The 20,563-nt window shown below is 37.0% G+C and overlaps 4 protein-coding genes across 5 annotated transcripts; all 4 read right to left on the bottom strand.

Annotated features, from left to right (window-relative positions):
• Positions 1-18: 18 nt before the first annotated feature.
• LOC149735344 (calcium homeostasis modulator protein 5-like) lies at positions 19-7,727 on the bottom strand. 2 transcript variants are annotated; one of them, XM_089878936.1, is made up of 11 exons: positions 7,660-7,727; positions 6,476-6,562; positions 5,639-5,730; positions 5,080-5,204; positions 4,701-4,791; positions 3,900-4,030; positions 3,339-3,448; positions 2,389-2,568; positions 1,689-1,830; positions 1,211-1,364; positions 19-890 (listed from the first exon to the last, which is right to left on the bottom strand). In XM_089878936.1, the coding sequence occupies exons 3-11, from the start codon at positions 5,661-5,663 to the stop codon at positions 217-219; spliced, it is 1,632 nt and encodes a 543-aa protein (XP_089735062.1). In that variant the 5' UTR covers positions 5,664-5,730; positions 6,476-6,562; positions 7,660-7,727; the 3' UTR covers positions 19-216. The 2 variants fall into 2 exon arrangements, with proteins under 2 accessions (XP_089735062.1, XP_089735063.1); XM_089878937.1 differs by lacking the exons at positions 6,476-6,562; positions 7,660-7,727 and adding an exon at positions 5,899-6,135.
• A 26-nt stretch (positions 7,728-7,753) lies between these two features.
• LOC149735343 (target of EGR1 protein 1-like) lies at positions 7,754-9,670 on the bottom strand. The gene has a single exon (XM_089878950.1). The coding sequence runs from the start codon at positions 9,573-9,575 to the stop codon at positions 8,235-8,237; it is 1,341 nt and encodes a 446-aa protein (XP_089735076.1). The 5' UTR covers positions 9,576-9,670; the 3' UTR covers positions 7,754-8,234.
• A 2,198-nt stretch (positions 9,671-11,868) lies between these two features.
• LOC149735342 (cytochrome P450 2U1-like) lies at positions 11,869-15,108 on the bottom strand. The gene is made up of 10 exons (XM_089878942.1): positions 14,964-15,108; positions 14,628-14,911; positions 14,426-14,571; positions 14,183-14,285; positions 14,022-14,131; positions 13,826-13,947; positions 13,651-13,769; positions 12,987-13,131; positions 12,766-12,929; positions 11,869-12,521 (listed from the first exon to the last, which is right to left on the bottom strand). The coding sequence occupies exons 2-10, from the start codon at positions 14,892-14,894 to the stop codon at positions 12,204-12,206; spliced, it is 1,494 nt and encodes a 497-aa protein (XP_089735068.1). The 5' UTR covers positions 14,895-14,911; positions 14,964-15,108; the 3' UTR covers positions 11,869-12,203.
• Positions 15,109-16,550: 1,442 nt separating this feature from the next.
• On the bottom strand, positions 16,551-20,420 carry LOC149735341 (cytochrome P450 2U1-like). Its single transcript, XM_089878943.1, has 9 exons — positions 19,963-20,420; positions 19,752-19,897; positions 19,479-19,581; positions 19,316-19,425; positions 18,755-18,876; positions 18,580-18,698; positions 18,366-18,510; positions 18,136-18,299; positions 16,551-17,229 (listed from the first exon to the last, which is right to left on the bottom strand). The coding sequence occupies exons 1-9, from the start codon at positions 20,227-20,229 to the stop codon at positions 16,912-16,914; spliced, it is 1,494 nt and encodes a 497-aa protein (XP_089735069.1). The 5' UTR covers positions 20,230-20,420; the 3' UTR covers positions 16,551-16,911.
• Between the last annotated feature and the right edge of the window lie 143 nt (positions 20,421-20,563).

The following is a 20,563-nucleotide window of genomic DNA, read 5'->3' as shown; positions in this document are numbered from 1 at the left end:
CAAACAAACTCAATTGGAGAAGTTTTCAGCAACGTTTATTTTTAAGCTATGCAGGTTTACAGAGATTGTGTTGTTAGTGGCGAACGCATTATACTGCACGGTTGGGTAATTGACGTGGATTACTCACACAACATTATACGTATTGGTAACCGGAGAAATAAGTAACATAATGGATTATTAAATCGACGTTAAAAAAGTCAAATTGGCACAAGATGTTCAATCATCTCCCAAGAGAGGTTGCTCGTCCTCCCCTCCTCCTACATCATCCTCATCCATCTGTGGAGCATCATCAGCGTAGTCTTGACCATCATCTTTATCTAGAGGACAGTAGTCGCCATCCGCGACGTCCTCGTCGGAAGAGTGACTGATGTGAGATATATCCTCCCGGGAAACAGCGCCTCCAAAGTCTCCGAGTGAGGTCTCTTTCACAGCAGCATGGATCACGTTGTCGGCGTTAGGCTGGGGATCTGCGACTGCCTGGGGCACCTGAGCTGGTACTGGTGCTGGATCCGGCAACTGCGCAGTCGGGGGTGGATTCACTACGGCCGGGGTAAACTGCTGGGTCGGCGGGGGCTGAGCAATATTTTCGGGCGGTGGCTGAGCGATTTTCTCGGGCGGTGGTGCGGTGGGGTCAACTGCTACAAAACCTGTTTCATTCACTGTAGCGACACCAGTAGGTTTAGTCGGAGCAGGTGTCGGTTGATCGGCCACGTTCTGAAAGGCGTCTTGCTTTAACTCGACGGGTGGTTGCTTTACAATCTTGGTTTTTCCACCTCGGTTCATCAACATGGCGGTCATGGGAAGGGAAGGTCCGGTAGCGGCGGTTGGTTCCTTCGACTTTTTACTTGAAGATTTCTTCTCAGTTCCATTTTTCTCCTTTGGTGGTTGAACTGCAAGAACGAAACGAAATAATTATACTTGAAACGTTTTCTTTGATATTAAGAAAGTGTTTTTTAAATAAAAAATGTTGCGCTATTTTTTATTTTTTTTAATTACGTTTCCTTAAAAACACTGTCAACCAAAGCTTGCTATAGTTTTTAAAATATCCATGTATTTATAGCGCAAAATATCGGTTTCATTAATCATAACAGTACAGGTCGCATAACCGTCACGGCGAATAATTAGGTGGACAACCACTAATTGCAGTGAAAATCATGTATCATGGTCGCACATTCATAATTCAACCGTGGGCTGTATAATTGAGCCTTACCTTGCTTTCGCTTGAAGCCAAAGCTCTTAAGCTTCATGGCAGCATCACTGACCAGGTCGTTTATTTGTTGGCCTTCCTCAGCCAACCGAAGCTCTTTGTTAACGAACTTATGCAAGGGACTGTATATTGCTTTACCACGCTTGCTTCGTGTCACCTAAAACAATGGGTTAAAATATGATGTAAGTTGGCATAACCTTTATTGGTCAATTTATATATTGTACGAGAACAAAAATACAGGATCTATCGACAAAATCAGACAACGGTTATAAACACAATTTGAAGTTAAGATAAATCACATACAAGTATGTACAATGAGTCATCAAATGCAAGTTTGTTTGGACAAGCTGTCAATTACTAAGACAAATAGATCTAATTAAAGTGAGATTATAAAATTTTACATTTTGGAGAAAATATGAAGGGAACAAATAAACTAAATGCTCGAAATAAAGTATTTACAAAACACAGTTGTGCGACTTACCTTATCATTAATGACGGCGATCTGGTCCCATTCTAGCTTGGATCTTGGTTTAGAGAAGTAACCATCCACTATTCGTTTTGCTTGTTCGGCTGCTTTCTTATCCAATTCGTCCTCGAACTGCTGTATTTCACTCTGACGATATCTGTTAAACGAGTGATAGGTCAGTTGTTAAATGTGTCATCATGTACTGTAGTAGGGTGGGGAAAGATGGGACACATTTTCATTCAATTTTCTCAACCAATTTAGGACTAAACAAAGAACATTCAATAACTTATAAAACTGTATCCTTACGACTCTCATAGACCGGTGGTAATTATTTAAAACACGATCAGGTTATTTATATTGTGTGCTAGGTGTCCCGTCTTTCCCCACACTACAAGATATGAAAACTTGTACCACGTTATATTAAACTAATACTAAATGGAATAAATATAAATCTATTTAGAAAAGAATGGCCCAAGCGGTAATAAGTTCTCATTGTTTTACTCTACTACAAGATCTCTATATGAAAAGGAATAGGGAATAAATTTGTACATAAACCAATGATCGCTGACGAATGTAAGAGGAATACGTGTGCAGTTAGGGCGCTTAAAACTAGAGACAAAAAGCTTGAATGTGTATTGAAATTAAATATTTAAAAGCGCAAGAAATACAGTAAGGACGTATGTTCCCATTTCGCAATTTAAACTGACATACTAACCTATCAATGTAATTACTCTGCTCGTACGAATACTTGGACCGACAGCGAAATATCAACACCAGGACAATACCGATACTCATTCCAAAGCAAACGTAAAACCAACCGATGGTGTGGCTTTCTGCTCGTAGATTCCGTGCAATGATTTCTGCCTCTGAACCATCGAACTTGATTGGGTTGGGGCTGTGTGATGTGATGTATTAAGATTAGTTTTACAAATTCACACAATCAATGGTAGGTAGGGGTAGAATAATCTATGTTTTCACTCATTTTTAAACGTATCATTTGGCAGTAAAGAAAGAATATCCGAACAGTTGTATAACCGCATCTAACTGTGATCAAATAAGTTTTGTATCTGTTTGTTCTGTCGGCATCTTAAGGTAAGGTCCAGCATTGCATGTGCAGAAAAACATTCAGTGTTCGTGACTATCTCACACAATATGTAAAACACAATCCTTGTTCCAAATTTAATAATATATCGTTGTTTTTTTAATTAGATTCGCAGCGTGTTAGGGGAGACATTATAATATCGATGATTGACTATATAAAATCGGCTGGGTTCAATTTCACATCACTCAGTAAAATGTTAGGGATGTTGGCTTGGGGCTGCGTATATACGAAACACTTAGATAGAACAAGACTAAGATATCAGGGATTAAAACTCACCCACACAATATGAGCCGCTAAACTGTTCTTGCGTGGGCGTCACGTTTAGATCGCCCGGGTTTAAAATATTATTGACATATGCTTTGGTAGCCAAAAACATAATTTAAGGCCAGTTTAATTAATAGGCTTAAGTACTTTTAAGCAACCTAAACTCTCTTCTTTCCTTTATTTTTGTGTTAGATAATAAAATCTTGCTTCTGCCATAATTTCCAGGACTCTTGGCGTGCCTCGCAATGGGAGCCATCTATATAGAATATAAATAAATACACAGATGATGGTTAACTCACTTGAACATGCATGGTCGTGGTAGGCTGTCATTTGAAGCTTTCAGATGATGACGTGCTCTTGCTTGGTAGTCTTCCGGGTTCGGCCACCTTGCGCATGCGTAGTAGTCGCCCTAAGGCGGTAATATTAACTTGAGATATTTCTTAAAGATTTAAAATGCACTCTATATACGAAACGCTGGTTTATTTTAGATTGCAGAGATAATTCTGCCGTTTATAATGCACTCGACTGCCAAGAAGTTAAAAGGATTATTTACGCATTCCACGAATATTACAACACAGTAATTTCTATTGAGTAGATAGAGCTGAGCTTGTAACCGATACTATAATAATGGATTATATATTTTGAACACCAAAAGTTTTAGAGTAAACACTACAACAAAAATCAGGATTTTTTGATAAATTATCGACTTAAAAAAACTTTTAGGTGAGTTTATTTTTGGTAAGAGATTACACGACGACAAAAAATGGTTTATAATAATTTGCTATTTCGACTCTACAAAGCCTTCTACTTTCATGTTTTTACATATTTTTATTTACATTACTGATATACTGGTGTTGTACCTTTAGAAACGCAAGTATAAGCCACGTAGCAGGAGCTATAAAAGCCTTGACGAATATCTGGAAGAATATGAAAAGAAAATGGAAAATACGTTTCCCTCCTTTCCCCACTCCATTGGTTCGGTTGCACAAGCCTGTGGATTGGTTAATACGTCAGAAATAAATCGCACAACACACTGTTAAAAAATATATTTAGTTCTGTTTTGTAAAAGTAATTTGCTCCTCGTTTTTGAATTATATGAGATAAATAATTACAATACGTCTTGCCTTGTGGTTTTAAACTGACTTGGCTACTGCATAAGATCCAATCACAGTTTTACATAACCGCATTTAAAATGGACATACGACTCAATAGTAACAGTGAAGAACCGTAAACAGTGTGAGGACAGCCACCGTTGTATAAACAAACGTTTTGGGTGTAAACTTTAAAGCCCACATCGTAAAAAATTAGAAATCTCATTTCAAACATAGAGAAGCGTGTTTCATGCTACGCAGCGACATAATAAGAATATAGCGATGCAACAACTTGTTGATGGAAGTCTATTTTGTAATGTCTCGAACTAGGGGTTGGATAGCATTCTAAGCTACAGAATGACATGTAAACGATGCATAACTCGTATATCCTTTAACGATATACCTTTTTAGGTAGTCTCTACGTATTGAAAATGTGCACGGTCTAATGGTTTAGCAAATAAAGCGATGGTAGCTGCACTGTGGCGCGCAAATTCGCTTTGAAAGTTATTGGAGCGAGCAACAGTACCCTGATATTATTGGATATAGTTGAATCACCAGTTATACACTTACCTGTGGTGAGTCGCCAAGTACGACGGTTTACTAGAAAGCCTGCGAGGAGCAACACAAAGGCAGGACCCCATATAAACACAGAGCCGTAAATCTGTGTGAAAGCAGGATATCAACTTACTTTTATAGTACGCTACGTTTGAACCGACCTCGGTCTAGTTCTATACTGGCTTAAGTATTTTAATGAACTTTTGTGTCTTTATTTAGTGGGTAATAAACTTCAGAACGGTGAAAACAAAAATCTATTTCTATAAGCAAACTCTACCGTAATTATAAATTTTAGGTATACGGTTTAATAATGTGGCAGTCCAAACTTACTGTACAAACTAAACTTTGCAATAAATTCAGCGAATATAATTTAAAGCAAATATTTTAAACTTACCTTATTAGCTGGGTAGTCGCATGGGCAGTAGAAAAATATGAACTTGGCAATTTCTTCAGTGGCAATTGTTACACCAACTATCCCAAAGTTTTGTATTGAACCTTTGTTGTTGCCCACTGTCTTGCCTGCAGGGAAGAGTTGGTTACTTGGTTATTCACAACCACAAATGACATCTAAACGTCTTATCTGTGAGGATGATTACTGTACTTTGTCAAAAAGAAATATGGGGGTGAGAAATAGTGTTACAAGTTATTAATAATTACCGAAACCAATAATAACTTGTTAATTTAACTAAAATGTAGAAAATACAAAGATTAAGAACGCAGCGTTCGTCTGGTAACTAAAATTGATTATAAATTGTTCTGTTTTTCGACCAAACGCATCGCAAATTCCAGTGGTTTTGTGCAATGACTGTGAAATGTTAAAGTGGGTTTTGGTTTGCCATGCAGTTAACGATAAATCTGGCAGTGTACGCCCACGTAAATACATCTTGTCCGCCCGCTGGTGCGATTCACAGAGACTCGTATTGCCACGTCAAATTTAGAAAGGCGGAGCTTACCAAAGGCGGCGAAGATGGTCGCCATCTTTGCTCGAAGCTTGAAGCCAAAAACAACACAGTGGCTTTCCCGCTTCACCAAAACTTACGTTTTCCTGTAATACAAATTAATTTTAGGTTCGTAAGGTTGTGATTTAAATTGTACGACTGACTATATCTGTGTGCAAACCAATGTAAACTAAAACGTCGCACATAAAGATTCTGAATCCAAAACTTAACCTAAGTTTACTTTGAAATTGTACCTTGCTTTGTTGCTTATTTACCTTTATCCTATTAAACAATACACGCATTCCGATGCTGAACTGAGTTCTAGTAAAGTTTAAAGCTACAACTGAAAGTTAACCACTTATCTGAACTATACAACAAATATATTTATCCCAAGATATTTTCATAAGTATAAACACTATTAGGTTTTCTAATATATTCTAATCTTCGTTTGCTGCTAGTCACCAAAGTTCTTACGGTTTACACACACGCGAATGATACGCATAGAAGACTGTAAACACCTAATTCTATTCAATATTTCGGCAGTCAACAGTTTTCAAAAGCGGGAACAAACACGACTGGGGGGCGATGAGACGGATACGTAAACTTCTTTCCATGGCGGTATCGTATGTGTGAGAAAGTGGCCAACGAATTCTACTTTAGGATAACCTCGGGGCAGAACTGTTGTCGTTTTAAAAGTAGCGGTTTGAAATTCCAATAGTCTTGCTAAATAATCACCTTCGTGTTCGACTTTGCCCGTTTACTCAAAGCATAACCTGACAAGCTTTCTAAACGTCTCGCACTTTGAGAGCGATTCTAACTGTCTTGTCCGAACAATAAGAGAAGGTAACTCACCTGTGAAGTGTATTCGTTGAGGCGCGACCGGCCGTGGTGGAAGCCATGGCATTTGCTCCACACAGTACAGTACAAAGTGTGCGTCTCCTGTTTTTGAATCGGTGTGTTTTTTCATTAATTCAGAAAGACACTTGATAGTAGATACCATTCGTCGCTTCTTCACGGGCACAGTAATTGTTGAATATTGCAAATATTTAAACTGTTAGCATTGGCCGTATCCCCCGTATGTATAGCTTAAACTTTGTTGCACACTATTTTTGGCTGAGCTCGTAACTCCGTAGCTACACTTTCATGGCAATTCATTATCCACCCAGACACCAGAATGTGCACTTGTTATTATAAGACTATGCCGTGTGTATATTTTAGTGTCATAATTTATACTGCATTGCATATTAATTGCAAACGATAATGTAACAATGAGATAGCGAATAATTTAAAAGTGATAAACTTTCGTTGTACTGGCGGCTCACAACACCACCTTGCGGTAAACTAAACGGACGGTCAGACTGCACGTATAAATGTCCGTTTAACATAACGTGTCTCTGTCTACTGTCTGGTATACAGTAGACTAAAGCTTGAGAAATATTTTTTATAACACAGATTCGAAGTAAGCTAAAAACAACTTAATTAATTATACATATATACTTTAAAAAAATACTTTGTCAAGGACAAGTATGTTCATAAAGGGGTGGTGGAACTTTCGAACTATATAACTTCTAAAATTTTGTTTGGAGGTATGCGTTTTGGCCAATAAATCAGCGCATTGAATTTTAACACAAAGTTTATCATCCATAAACATGATTCTCACAAAAAAATGTCATCCAACGTTATAACAACATACCCATAAAAGTGGCTGTACACAGTATCCGGAATTTGTCCATTTTGTCCGGATTTCGCTGTTGCATGCGGAACTCGGTAATGGGTTTGCATACGACTTCGCAAATGAATTCGCATGCCGGATACTGTGTACAGCCATCTTAAGCCATAATAAAGGATTTTAAATGTGTATGGATGTAGATTCTTGAGCCTCATTGGGTGGTAAATTAATAACAGACGCTATAACATCAGTGTTTTACACACATCTTGCTCGCTTACATTCCACGTATGTATTTTTTTTGCAAGTAATTATCTTTTTTAAATTTGTTGAACGTATTACTGTATACACGTAGTATTTAAACACATACCTTGTTATCAGACATCTTCATTTTCACAGAATTTTTCTTTGTTGTTTTTCTGTGTGCTCAGGAAATGACTAAAATAGATCAAACTAAACTAGACCTAAAAAAATGAAAAAACATGGCCAGTTAAGTAAAACATAAAATTCAACATCACATGGTCAAGTTCATATGTTTAAGTACTAATAAACTAAATATCACTTTTAAATGAGAAGTCATAATAATATTATTAGATTCGGATTAAAGAAAAGATCTCCTTGTTTGATTTTTTAGCAAACAATACATAGAAAGGACAAAATTTGCTAAAACTCACATGCAAAATACAAACAAGAACTTAAAAGTGAAAAAAATGTGTTGTAGTCTCCAAATAGTACTGTAGATTCATCGTTATGTATTATACCCTAGTGATTTCTAGTCAAGTAGATAGAAAAGTAGATTTATAAAACCAAACAGATGACAGACTATTGGGGCAAAGTAGATTTAGCATATATATATATTTATATACTAAATGGCTTATAGGTATGATGTACTTATGCGTTTTAAAATCAGTATCAATGAGAAGCCAAAGCATACCATGAGATATATCATGACAAATATACTTTCAATAGCTTTTCATTGTGATTTTTTGAAGTTTTTGAATACTTGCTCTTTGTAACTTGCAACGGTATTGGTTTACCACTTAAATACAACTTGTTGACAATTTTGGTCTTGTTTTCCCTTGACAAATATTGAATTTCTGATGTGAATTTTTCTTTTTTATCGTTTTCCTTTTCTGTAGTTGAGTTTTCATTAAGGGGTGTTGGTGTATATTGTGAAGCTATAAAGGTGGCAAAAATGTATCCTGTCATAAAAGCATCCAAACTAGACCTATGACCCTGTGTGTTGGTTGAATTGTCAAAGACAGCCCTTTTAATGGGGTTTGCATTTTCTTCAGTTGGTTTAATTTCATCTTGTTCCATAAGTGTTTGCACGTCTTTGGTATCTGAACTGCTTTTTGTTCGTTTACGTTTACGTTTTTGCTTACTAGTCTTGTGAAACTGTACAATAGTGTCAATATCGTGTACCTTTTTACACAAAATTCCATTCCTACACCAACCATATGCAGCATATTTCTCACATATTTCAACTCCTTTGATATTTTTGTGACTAATTGCCTTATTACCACCCACATTTAGTGGCACAGTAACGGTCCACTCACTTTCCATTTTAAAGTGAACTTTTAAACAAATTTTTCCAGCAGCCGCTAGTGCCTCATTTTTCAACTGGTTTTCTTTGAACGCATAAAGCAGAAAGGATGCTGTTAAACGATCACAAAACTCTGCTATATATTTGCAGTCGTATATACCAGCAGGGAAAATCTCGCACACATCTGCCATGAATGAGTTTAAGGTCCCTGGCAACTCTGCATAGAGTGAGTTGTACAAAAACACCAAGTCCACAAGCCCATTGTGCAACACAAGCGGTTTTCTTAGTTTAATAATTTCCGCAAACAAAGATCGCATTGTAAGTTTGTCTTTCTCTTTCGGCCGATCATTGCCTTTGTAATAACTGATGCCGTTACAGAACTGTTTGTTAAAATTAAAGCCATGGTTAACAAGGAAACTTACTGCACCAGGGTCGATGGTGAATGGGTCAGAACATAATACGATAATATTGTACACAGTTACATTATAGGCCAGCGGTTCTTTTCCAGAATATGGCTCAAAACAAGCAAGTCCAAGAGAGATAATAGAACGGGAAGACGCTGCTGCAGAAATTCCTTGATACCTTTGCTCCAAGTCAGACTTCATTAGCTGGGCTTGGGGTCCTAATCCGCTCATTTCTGTATCTAGTGCAATAAAAATGGAGTTTTTCACATCTTTCACGATTTTACTCCATAATGGCTCAAGATTTCCTTTCGTTACTTCTATAACTTGTACCTCCATTACTTTTTCACTTAAATGTTAGAATGATTTTATCTGTAAAGCGAGAGTTTTATTTTTATGGGTAGCTTATAGGGGAATCCCCAATATATGTTGTAATATGGCGCCCTCTATAACGTCTTTGCATTGCAACCATAAAGAGGTAATCCTTTAGCTGGTGGCCCTTTAGCTGGTGAAATTTTGGTTTCAAAATGTTCCTTAGGCCTCACTGATACCCACTGTATAATTATTTTTTGAAAAAACTCGGGCGTTCGTGTTGACAATTAACTTTAAAAGTGCGCGAAATCGTGCTGCGTCACCGTATTTTTCACACCAGGCATTATGAATAAAACCAAAGTTAGTATAGACCAAGTTAGGAAACGGATTGTAAAACAAAGAGTCTTGTTATCCATTGTCTCGCGTCTATGACGTTATAGTCGCCACCATTACGGAGCCCACGGCATAGCATTTTATCATTGCTGGCTGCTGTTTTTCGTTTAAATATTAAACCAAGCACTTCTGCGCGTAAAAATGCCTTTCTACTAATGTTATATCTTATCACAATAATAAACCTCCCAAAAATAATCAACTCTTATTGAACACTTAATCGATTAAAGAGTAAAATAACAGAAAATATTAGGTTTACTAACCAAAAACATAAAAGAACATGTTTAAAATAAAAAAATACGAACAAAAACGCATAACATTACCATAAACTGTTGTATCTAGCTGCAGGTTTACATGTAAATTGCCGTGATTTTACTTTTTGGCTCACAAACTTAACACGTATACCCGGCAACGAAACTTAAGGTATCTTTGTAAAATTTGCCCAATGTCGAAGTGAAAACAATACTGAGTTACTATTTTTTGTCTTCTGCTTGAATTAGTAAGCTACCTTTTCTGCGTTCTGGGTCTTTATGAAATCGGAAAACGCGAACACCTTATCTGCTAGTACTTAAGCAGTTTGGAGCTGCATGTCCACTCATGTTGAATTATAAATGTAGTAAAGAATAGCTCTGTAGATTCGTAGGTATGATCATACACTATTATGTAAACTAAGCTGATTGCTGCTTGTCTTAATCGCCAACGTAAAGTACCCTGTTAAACCACACTGTACGCCGAAAACCAGTCAAAATATAAATTTACATCACATTAATTCCTAGATTTAATATTGTATAACAAGATTTATATTAGAAATTATATTTTAAATGTTAAAACAATCGCTATACGTGTTTTCTAGCTTTGTATCGCTTACAAGAACTAAATGAACACATGCCGACCATGCATTTGTATAGGCGATTCACGCTCTGTGGGCTCCGTAATGGCGGACACGAGCGCCGTTTCCTAACTTGGTCTATACTAACTTTGAATAAAACCAATGTTGGATTATTACGTCATAGAATGCGTATTTACGTTTGATTCCTACGTTAAAACAGTGGGGAAAAAATAAGGTTGTAACGTTGGTAATATAGCATCATTGTGACGTAACAGACCACGAGTGTGACGTAATAAATCGTTAACCTTACGCAAACCATAACCAGACGAATTACGGTGACACAGCATGTTTTCGCGCATTTTTAAGTTAATTTTTGACACGAACGCCCGAGTTTTTTGAAAAAATAATTAGACAGCAAGTATTAGTGAGGGCCATAGAACATTTTGAAACCAAAATTTCAGGTAGCTACCAGCTAAAAGATATCTCTAGTATAGGCCGTGGGTGGGGGAATATGGAACACCTTTTTTTATTCTTTTTTTTCGTCCCATTGGGAAAATCACAAAAAGGAATTATAAATCCTCATGACTCCATAGAATAGACCCTCGTTATTTGTTTAAACAACGAAATTGTTGAATTGCGTTCTAGTTTGCTCAGCACCGAACCCGCAGGTAAAAATAAGTGACTTTCATTCATCAAATTTTACTTCGTTAAACTTCTCGTATCGGTATTCGTCGCATCACAACACTGCGGATAACGGTCGATGAAGCGTTCTCCAGAATGCCTGCAAAATATTTGCAGGGAGGGAGAGGCGTGTAAATGTAATGAATGAAATTCAGTTTAATTGCTGACAGGGTGCTGAAAACCTGAGCAAAAGTATAAAGGTAGGGTGACAAATAAATATATACATATGTAATTGCTGCAGTTTGCCAATAATAAGTTAGAGTGGTATATTAGCCTCGTTTAAGAAAGAACCATCACTGCTTTTAATTAAAAGTACATGTCACTAAAATCTCGCGATTACTTTAGTACTGCCTTTTGTGAGTTAAAACCGCCCCAGTAAATCACCAAACAAATCAAACAATAAACAGCTGACAACTCATCGTCTGTTAAATCAAATAAAAATGTAATAAAAACTAAAATGCGACACTTCTTCTCATGTATATAATTCAAAAGTGTTACTAAGTTATGTAGCGAGGTATATGCAGTGAAAAATATCGACGAGCCAACATTGATATCGCTCAATAAGTGCTGCAGCATCTTGCTTTATTTATATAGAGTAGAGTTGTCCGTTAATATAACATGAGTTTAATGAGCAAATATACGTAAGCAAAATAACCAATTATTTTCTCACAATTAGTTTATTTACTTATATTTATATATATGTCTACAAATACAACCCCCGATGAATATTTTTATGGTTGAACCGCATCGTTAAATTAAACTATCTTTGCAATTTGCTTGAACCGCAAAGGAACAAATACAACACCACTCGACCCGTCTTCAACATCTGGAAGATCTGGTTCATTCGGATCCGGAAAAAACTCAAACTTCTGAACCATTGAAACTAAGTAGATGAAATATTCCATTCGAGCAAGTTGTTCTCCCAAGCAATGACGTGGACCAATCGAGAAAGGTATCACGTGTTTAGACTGAACAAAGTTTCCTTTGTCATCGAGGTGACGCTCAGGTTTAAACTTGCTTGGTTCGTCCCACACATCTGGATTGTTGTGCACCGCCCACAGGTTTGGTGATATCTAATTTAAACAGCTGTTTGGTAATTTTATGATTATGGTATCTTCAGGCTTACATTATTATCACTTTTCTTAAATGTTTTAGCGTAGTTAATGATAATTCTATTTGGACTATATATGTCGCAGTTGAGCACGGTATAAACTAGATAAACATCGTAGATGAGCACGTTGATAAATATATAATAAAACAACAATTAAATAATACAAAATTAAATGAAAATAAACGTTGTTAAAAAAGGATACGTACTGTTGTTCCTTTGGGTATTGTATAACCGTTCAGTACAACGTCTTGATTAGTCATATGCACTACGCTTAAGGGAACCAGAGTCCGGTATCTGAAAACTTCCTGCATGAACGCGCAAGTGTAAGGCATCTGAGCTTTGTCATTCATCGCTGGAACCCTATCCTGGCCTGAATTTTTTTTAAGTTTTAACTACATAACATCAATAATTGTTTATAAATTCTCACCAATGACATCACATATTTCTTTTCTTAATTTTTCTTGCTTTTCCGGATTATGAATCATGCAAAGTATTGACCACCTTAGTGTGCTGGTTGTCGTTTCGGTTCCAGCAACAAACAAGTCCCGAACATATTGCAACAGTTGTAGGTCCTAAATAGAAGGACGTATTGTAAGGTTTAAAAGAAGGTCGGCAAAGTATCGGAAGTTTTCTAAGGAGCATACCAACGAAAAATGAAAAATTGTATATGGATATATGCTTAAATGTGTTCTTAAAGTACCACTAGCATTTCCCAAAACAGAACAGCAGCTTCTGAAGAAATCGCGTAAAATAAACGCTTGAGTAAAAAAAGTTTTTCAGTTCGACAACGCATGCTGATGAGATCTCCCATTAAAAAAGTGTCATTCAACTTCGACTGTTTCTAGCTTCTAAACTAATGAAGAAAAATCAAATTTTATTTTGAAATTGGTATACTGAATATTTATTCTTTGAAAATGCATTAAATTAAAAGAAATGTATAAAATTTACTATGCTTTAATTTTACTATGCACTTAAAATTTACTATGCACAAACGACCGACACTTTTTAAATAGGAAAATGGTACAGCAGGTACCAGCAGTGAGACATAATTAACTCTTTAAGGTCTTTTCAGCAAAACGGTATATGCTTACTGTGTATGACGAGTGTTTGCTTTCTGAATTTTGCTCAGCGATGAAAGCATCGATAAAATCTCGGACGTCATCTTTGTTAAATGTCGACTTGTGCTCGGACAGTATTTCTCTTAACATTTCTGTATATAAAGTCATATGACACACATTTGCTAACGCATTCGGCGCAAAAACTTACGCAAAATTACTCTCACATCCGTCATTAGTTGATTGTTGATACGGCTAAACGGTGGTATCTTGACCAAAATCGGCATGAACATAACGACGTTTAAAGCAAAGTTTGCTGTTGGATCGTTGAAGCTACGAAGAGGCAGATGCTCAATTCGCTTAAAACCAGGTTACATATTCTAAACTAAAATCTAAACCACGCTTACCTTCTGGAAAGCCTTGCCATTATTTCCATAAATCTTTTATCGTCATAATCGAATCTTCTACCCATCACAACGCTGCATATGTTGTTTGAAACTGCGTTGCTCAGAATGCTCTGTAACATATAACTTTAAAAACATAAAAAGGCATGTAAAATAAGGCTTACCAGTATATCAAACGGTTTTTCATTATGTGAACGAATAGCGTCGTTTAAGTAAGCGACTTCTTCCACAATACGATCCTCCATGCTTCGCTTACCAACTCCAAACCTTTAAGGTACATTTGTAAGTCAAACGCTATATATATACACAAAATATTAAACAGCAGCACAGAAGAGAACTCATTAGGATGAGATAGTCGTTCCAGAAGGTGCGGTTGCCGGCTTGTACAAGATACAAACATCACTTACCCTCTTAGTGTTGTTATTCCAAAACGACGTTGAGTTTTCCAATCTTCATTATAGTCTACTGTAATCAAACCGTGACCGTTTGTTATTTGGTTTAAAACTGGAACGTCTGGTCGACCAGAAAAACATTGCCCTTGCTTTACTAAACTCTGTTTAAAAATGCCGGCGTTATTTTACGACAGAACAATGTGTTAAAATTGTTTACCTGCTGTATAGTTTCGTAATCACCAAGTACCACCCAGTCCTCTCGTCCCATACGTACAGACATCACAGGTCCATATTTCTTGCTCCATTTTCGCATTACACGTTCAGGGTAATTGCCAAGGAAAGGTATGACTCCCAGAAATGGAACACCTCTTGGTCCTGGTGGAAAGTTCTTTGGTCGTGTGTACCAGTAATACAAAGCGAGGAAGGCAGTGAAAAATATCACTAACGAGCTAACATTGATATCACTTAATAGTTGTAGAACCATCTTGCTAAATTAAAATTCTGTGAACAAAAACTTTTAGTTAGGTCTAACCTCCAACAAGTAAATACTAACCTACAGCGCTAATCCTTTTTACAGTACAAAGTACACCTTCCAGACTGCTTGCTCGTCATCTACAGCAACCAGTTTACTCATACGATTGCCTTTATACGCCTCAGTTGCGCAAGCCCTGGTCGCGGTGACGTCACTATCTTTCAGTGCGTTGCATCATTATGACCTGGCATTGACGTCACAGTATCCGATGACGCAATCTATGCAATAGTGTCTCACATCTATATGTAGCTGAAGCGATTCCGACGATTGTAAGCGTATGATTACTTTACAAACAAAGATTAGCAGCGAGCGTAAATATTTAAACTGTTTTTATATATATGCTACTTATGGTAAAGTAAACATTTCGCGCCTTAATTTACGCTTTACTTTCTGAATAACCTTTCGTACAACAAACAATGTCTGTTTAGGTACCTCCTTTCTTATCTATCTAGGTAAACGTTTACCTGTGCTGCAGCCTGTAGGCCGCTGTTTACTGAAGTGTGACGTTTCACGTGTATTTCTCGATATTGTTAAGTTCGCTTCTCTGTGTTCACTATTAAAACTTGCAGAATAAAACTGCAACGTTAAAATTTAACTTTTAAACTGTTTCTATTTTAGATTTGTGTGCAGTTGTTCTGTAGTTAGGACAAAAATAGGCGGTACGTCAAACTCATACTCAAAAGCAGCAATCGGGTTGAGTAATGTAGGAACATTGCATGTTATTTCTTAATACTGTACCAATATTTCACAATATTGCATCATGTCATGTACTCGTGACAAATTATCCATCATTTTAACAAGGCCAGCATTCAAAACTATAAGCTGCGCCGAAAGTATTTTATCAGAAATTGATGAACGAGCTATTCGCACACGATGGTGACGTAGGAGCATAAAATAGCGCATAAAATCACCCTTCTAAACGACAACGATGGCGCCCTCGGCCCGTACACTTATCGGACACTCTACTCCCTGGACGAACATTTGAGCTCTTACACAAAAGAGAAAGGAACGTAGATGACGAACCATGCTGTGACGAAAGCATGTGACGTCAGCTCCGAAACACTATAAAAGACTTGACGATTCAATCAGAAAACAGGTCAACCGGTCAACAAGTCACGGTCACTGCATGCAGCACGTGTAGTGCTATGCAGTGCACCGAAAGACGATGCAGACTCAACAAAGACCAACCAGAGTTCATCAGTCAAGGAGAACTTATATCCTAACCACTGCCTATACAAGTGGTTAGGCGTTCGAGTTTCTTATCGTGATTGTATATTGCATCAGTATCGCCCTTGCGTTAATAACCGTGGTAATAAATAATCAACAAACCAGTTATTGCTTGGTTAGTTAACCTTAATCAAGGAGCAAAATTAGACTTAGCGGCAAGTCTCAGAACACGCAGCCACGCTAGCCGATCTCACATCGCTAGTCGCTAAACGCCTGCAATCAACATCCGGCTTAAAGGACCTTTCTGACGTCACAGTCACAGCAAGGGACAGAGCCTCCGCCGCAAGTAATATTATGAGTGTGGTATAAGTTTGAATTAAAATTATCACCCTGGGAGCGATGCATTTGTTATGGAAGAATGCGATAGAACAAGTTACGTCACTAACTTTGAGATAATCTTTGTATTGTGAGATAGATTTTGTATGGTCAAATGAGTGCATTTTTACACGATCATCAGTTATTAACTTTTTCTTCAAATCTGGAACCATAGCTTGTTTAGCTGCTGCTAACATTCTATAGCTACTTATTAGTATAAAGCCAACTATTTATTATTACATTTGCTATAGGTTACGTATTTTATTATTACATTTGCTATAGGTTATTTATTATTACATTTGCTATAGGTCAAGTCGAGCTTTGTGTATAATTTCAAAACATAATATATGAATATATTTGTGAAGTTATTGATCACGTATCTACAAAATTAACCGAAAGCTACTTGGTTATAAGTAAGAGCTTGTTTTTACACAACCCTCGCTATTTGCTTAAAGGGCAGAGGAACGAATGCAGCTCCATTCGACCCTTTTTCAATATCTGGAAGGTTCGGTTCATTCGGATCCGGTAGAAACTCAAACTTCTGAACCATTGAAACTAAGTAGATGAAATATTCCATTCGAGCAAGTTGTTCTCCCAAGCAATGACGTGGACCCACCGAGAAAGCGACTACGTGTTTAGACTGAACAAAGTTTCCTTTGTCATCGAGGTGACGCTCAGGTTTAAACTTGCTTGGTTCGTCCCACACATCTGGATCGTTGTGCACCGCCCACAGATTAGGTGACACCTAATCCAAACATAACTTGGTAAAATATTCAGAGTCTTGTTTTAAGAAGGCCAGATGCTATGTAAATCTGTTTGGTTATACTACGCCTGCCTCTAACCCAAACGTATATGGTTTTATAGGCATGCTGGTACCGCATAAAGTGAGCGTATGTTATGTTCTTGGAAAGAACGCTTAACGGCAATTGCTTTTACCAGCTTTTACTAATGGAATATCCAAATTGTAAGCCTTGTAGAAAACACAATCACGCCCAAAGTTACATTAGCAGTTAGTCGTAGGCTGGTACGTGGTGTGTGAATCAAAACATTCGTTTTACAGCGACTGTCGTTTTTCGGTCACGCGAGGATAAAGCAAATTATACCCTTTTTGCATGGTAAAAAGTTAATGGGAATAACGATCCGCATTAACTCGTCATATGATAACTTGCTAACCGCGTTATTTTGCATGGTCAGTGGTTTATGCGCGTACCAACATTGAGTTAGCCTATTTTAGCGTAATATTGTTAAATCTAGTTTATAAAATAAGTTCTGATACTTTATGGTGCTATTACGAACTAAAAACTGTGAAACTATACTTCCACAATACTTTTCTTTACTCGCATAATGCGAGTAACAACCAACCTTCTACAGCAGATGACACGCTTATGACGTTATGCGTGTTAGCTTTGTTTTTGCGAGTAAAAATAAGAGTTCTTATGCGCATAAAAGTGACCATGCAAAAAGGGTATTAGTTACATTCATCCAGTTTGCGAATTAACAAACATAAAAGCAATGTCTACTTAATGATTAAATGCTCCTTTTTTTACATATAAGGTAAAGTTGCAAAGATAAAATGAACAAAATGTTATAGCCAGCATATACGACCAATCATTGGTGGTATTAGCGAAACATTTAATAAAGGTTTCCATACCGTTGTTCCCTTCGGAATATTGTAACCGTTAAGTACGACATCTTCATTGGTCATATGCATTAAGCTTAAGGGAACCAGAGTCCGGTATCTGAAAACTTCCTGCATGAACGCGCAAGTGTAAGGCATCTGAGCTTTGTCATTCATCGCTGGAACCCTATCCTGGCCTATGTAAAGTAAATTAAAGGTGAATCCATTTATTACAAAACACTTTTGCATTTTTTATCTTTTACCTACAACACTACAGATTTCTTTTCTTAGTTTTTCTTGCTTCTCCGGATTATGAATCATGCAAAGTATTGACCACATTAGTGTGCTGGTTGTCGTTTCGGTTCCAGCCTCGAATAAGTCAACCACATAGTGCAGCAGCTGTGAATCCTACATTCAAAGTATGATCATAAAACATCCCGTGAGCAGACCTTTTTTAAGAATAAGGCTTATTCTTACAGTAAATGACGAGTGTTTGTTTTGAGAGTTTTTCTCAGCAATAAAAGCATCGATAAAATCCCGGGCGTCATCTTTGTTAAATGTCGATTTGTGTTCAGAAACAATTTCATCCAAGTGATCTGCAATATCGTATTCGTAAAATCGTGGTGAGAATTTAGTAGAAAATGCAGCTTACCCAATATTACTTTGACGTCATCCATCATTTCTTTGTTAATGCGAGAGAACGGTGGGAAATTAACAAGAAACGGCACGAACATAAGAACGGTTATATAAAAGTTTGCTTCGGGGTCCTTGGTGCTGAAACATAATGTAATAAACTGTCTATGGTTACAAAACATGCTTGTTTATCCCAAACGTGTTGTCATTTATTTCTATTTCCCTTTCTTTCGTGCATTATTGTTGCATATATGCTTGTGTTTTGGGTGGTGCCTTTGATTGGTTGGTTGCGTGGGGGTATTTTCACAAATCGGATGCTTGTGGCTTGAGTACTGGATTACATTGTAGGTTAAGGTAAAGTGGGCCTTGGGGCAAAGTAGGACACCTTTTATTTACGATCCTCCATTTGATAATAAACAAAAAATGTTTACAGGATTATTAGACAGTATTCTCACGACTTTATAAAGCGAGTGCCTAATTGATTTTCATATTAACTTTTTACGTGTTTCTTTAAAAGAAATATTATGGTAACTCTTAAACAGACAAAATATAGATAGAGTTTGAATAAACATTGACTAACCTTCTGGAGAGTCTAAACATTATTTCTTTATATCTTTCATCGTCATAATCGAATCTCCTTCCCATCACAATGCTACATATGTTGTTTGAAACTGCGTTGCTTAGAACACCCTACAAAAAGAAATAAACTGAATGTTGATACGCAAGTATAAAACAATCCTCACCAGTATATCAAACGGTTTGTCGTTGTGTGAACGAATAGCGTCGTTTAAGTAGGCGACTTCTTCCACAATACGATCCTCCATGCTTCGCTTACCAACTCCAAACCTTTACAAAGATATTATTGCAAATTGCAACTGTCCGGCGTATATAATACGATTATATCGTGGAAATTAGGTCCCTGTATGGCGTATGCGGTAACAATCTTGATGACGGGACAATACATGTATATGAACATATAAGCGTGTACATATTCTTAATTTCATATTTATACTCACCCTCTAAGTGTAGTGATTCCAAATCGTCTTTGCATTTTCCAATGATCATTATAATCAACCGTAAGCAAACCCATTCCATTATTAATTTGCGTAAAAACAGGTATGTCTGGCCTTCCAGAAAAGCTGTGTCCTTGCTTTACTAAAGCCTATATGTAAAAGAAAAAATAGATTTTGCATGACTGTATATGTATTCTAAGTAAAAAATCGTTACCTTCTGTATATTTTCATAGTCATTGAGTATCACCCAGTCCTCTCGTCCCATACGTACAGACATCACAGGTCCATATTTCTTGCTCCATTTTCGCATTACACGTTCAGGGTAATTGCCAAGGAAAGGTATGACTCCCAGAAATGGAACACCTCTTGGTCCTGGTGGAAAGTTCTTTGGTCGTGTGTACCAGTAATACAAAGCGAGAAAAGCAGTGAAAAATATCACCAACGAGCTAACATTGATATCACCCAATAAGTGCTGCAGCATCTTGCTTTATTTATAAGTTTGGAATAATGAAAGTTGTCCGTTAATATAGCATGAGAAGTAAGCCAGTACTAGCGCGTATATACGTCAGTTTGTTTGCCAACGATTCTTATTTTTCTGAAAGAAACGTACCAAAATCAAATATAACAGAAAACGACACAGGGCCAGTTTTAATACACACAACGCAAGATCCTTACAAAAAATACCTGAGTGGCACATAATCCGCCCTTTTATACTGATCATGTCACATGTTTAAGGTCACAAGACAGAGTAGTTAAATAACTGTACTAACAGAGTTTAGCATCTGTATAACTGCTCTGTCTTGTGATCTTGAACA

This window comes from Ciona robusta, chromosome 5, assembly GCF_009617815.1.
Source record: "Ciona robusta chromosome 5, ASM961781v2".
NCBI classification, from domain to species: domain Eukaryota; kingdom Metazoa; phylum Chordata; class Ascidiacea; order Phlebobranchia; family Cionidae; genus Ciona; species Ciona robusta.
This window is presented reverse-complemented; position numbering and strand designations above follow the sequence as displayed.

Coding starts and splice junctions, on each gene's coding strand:
- LOC149735344 (XM_089878936.1), bottom strand. CDS start 5,663: ATGGCGACCATCTTCGCCGCCTTTG. Junction 4,031..4,700: donor TACTTGGCGACTCACCACAG/GTAAGTGTATAA, acceptor ACCAATCCACAG/GCTTGTGCAACCGAACCAAT. Junction 3,449..3,899: donor TTATACTTGCGTTTCTAAAG/GTACAACACCAG, acceptor TTACCGCCTTAG/GGCGACTACTACGCATGCGC.
- LOC149735343 (XM_089878950.1), bottom strand. CDS start 9,575: ATGGAGGTACAAGTTATAGAAGTAACGAAAGGAAATCTTGAGCCATTA.
- LOC149735342 (XM_089878942.1), bottom strand. CDS start 14,894: ATGGTTCTACAACTATTAAGTGATATCAATGTTAGCTCGTTAGTGATA. Junction 14,572..14,627: donor ATTACGAAACTATACAGCAG/GTAAACAATTTT, acceptor ATTTTTAAACAG/AGTTTAGTAAAGCAAGGGCA. Junction 14,132..14,182: donor AAAAACCGTTTGATATACTG/GTAAGCCTTATT, acceptor TATATGTTACAG/AGCATTCTGAGCAACGCAGT.
- LOC149735341 (XM_089878943.1), bottom strand. CDS start 20,229: ATGCTGCAGCACTTATTGGGTGATATCAATGTTAGCTCGTTGGTGATA. Junction 19,898..19,962: donor ACTATGAAAATATACAGAAG/GTAACGATTTTT, acceptor TTTTACATATAG/GCTTTAGTAAAGCAAGGACA. Junction 18,699..18,754: donor TGACGTCAAAGTAATATTGG/GTAAGCTGCATT, acceptor ACGATATTGCAG/ATCACTTGGATGAAATTGTT.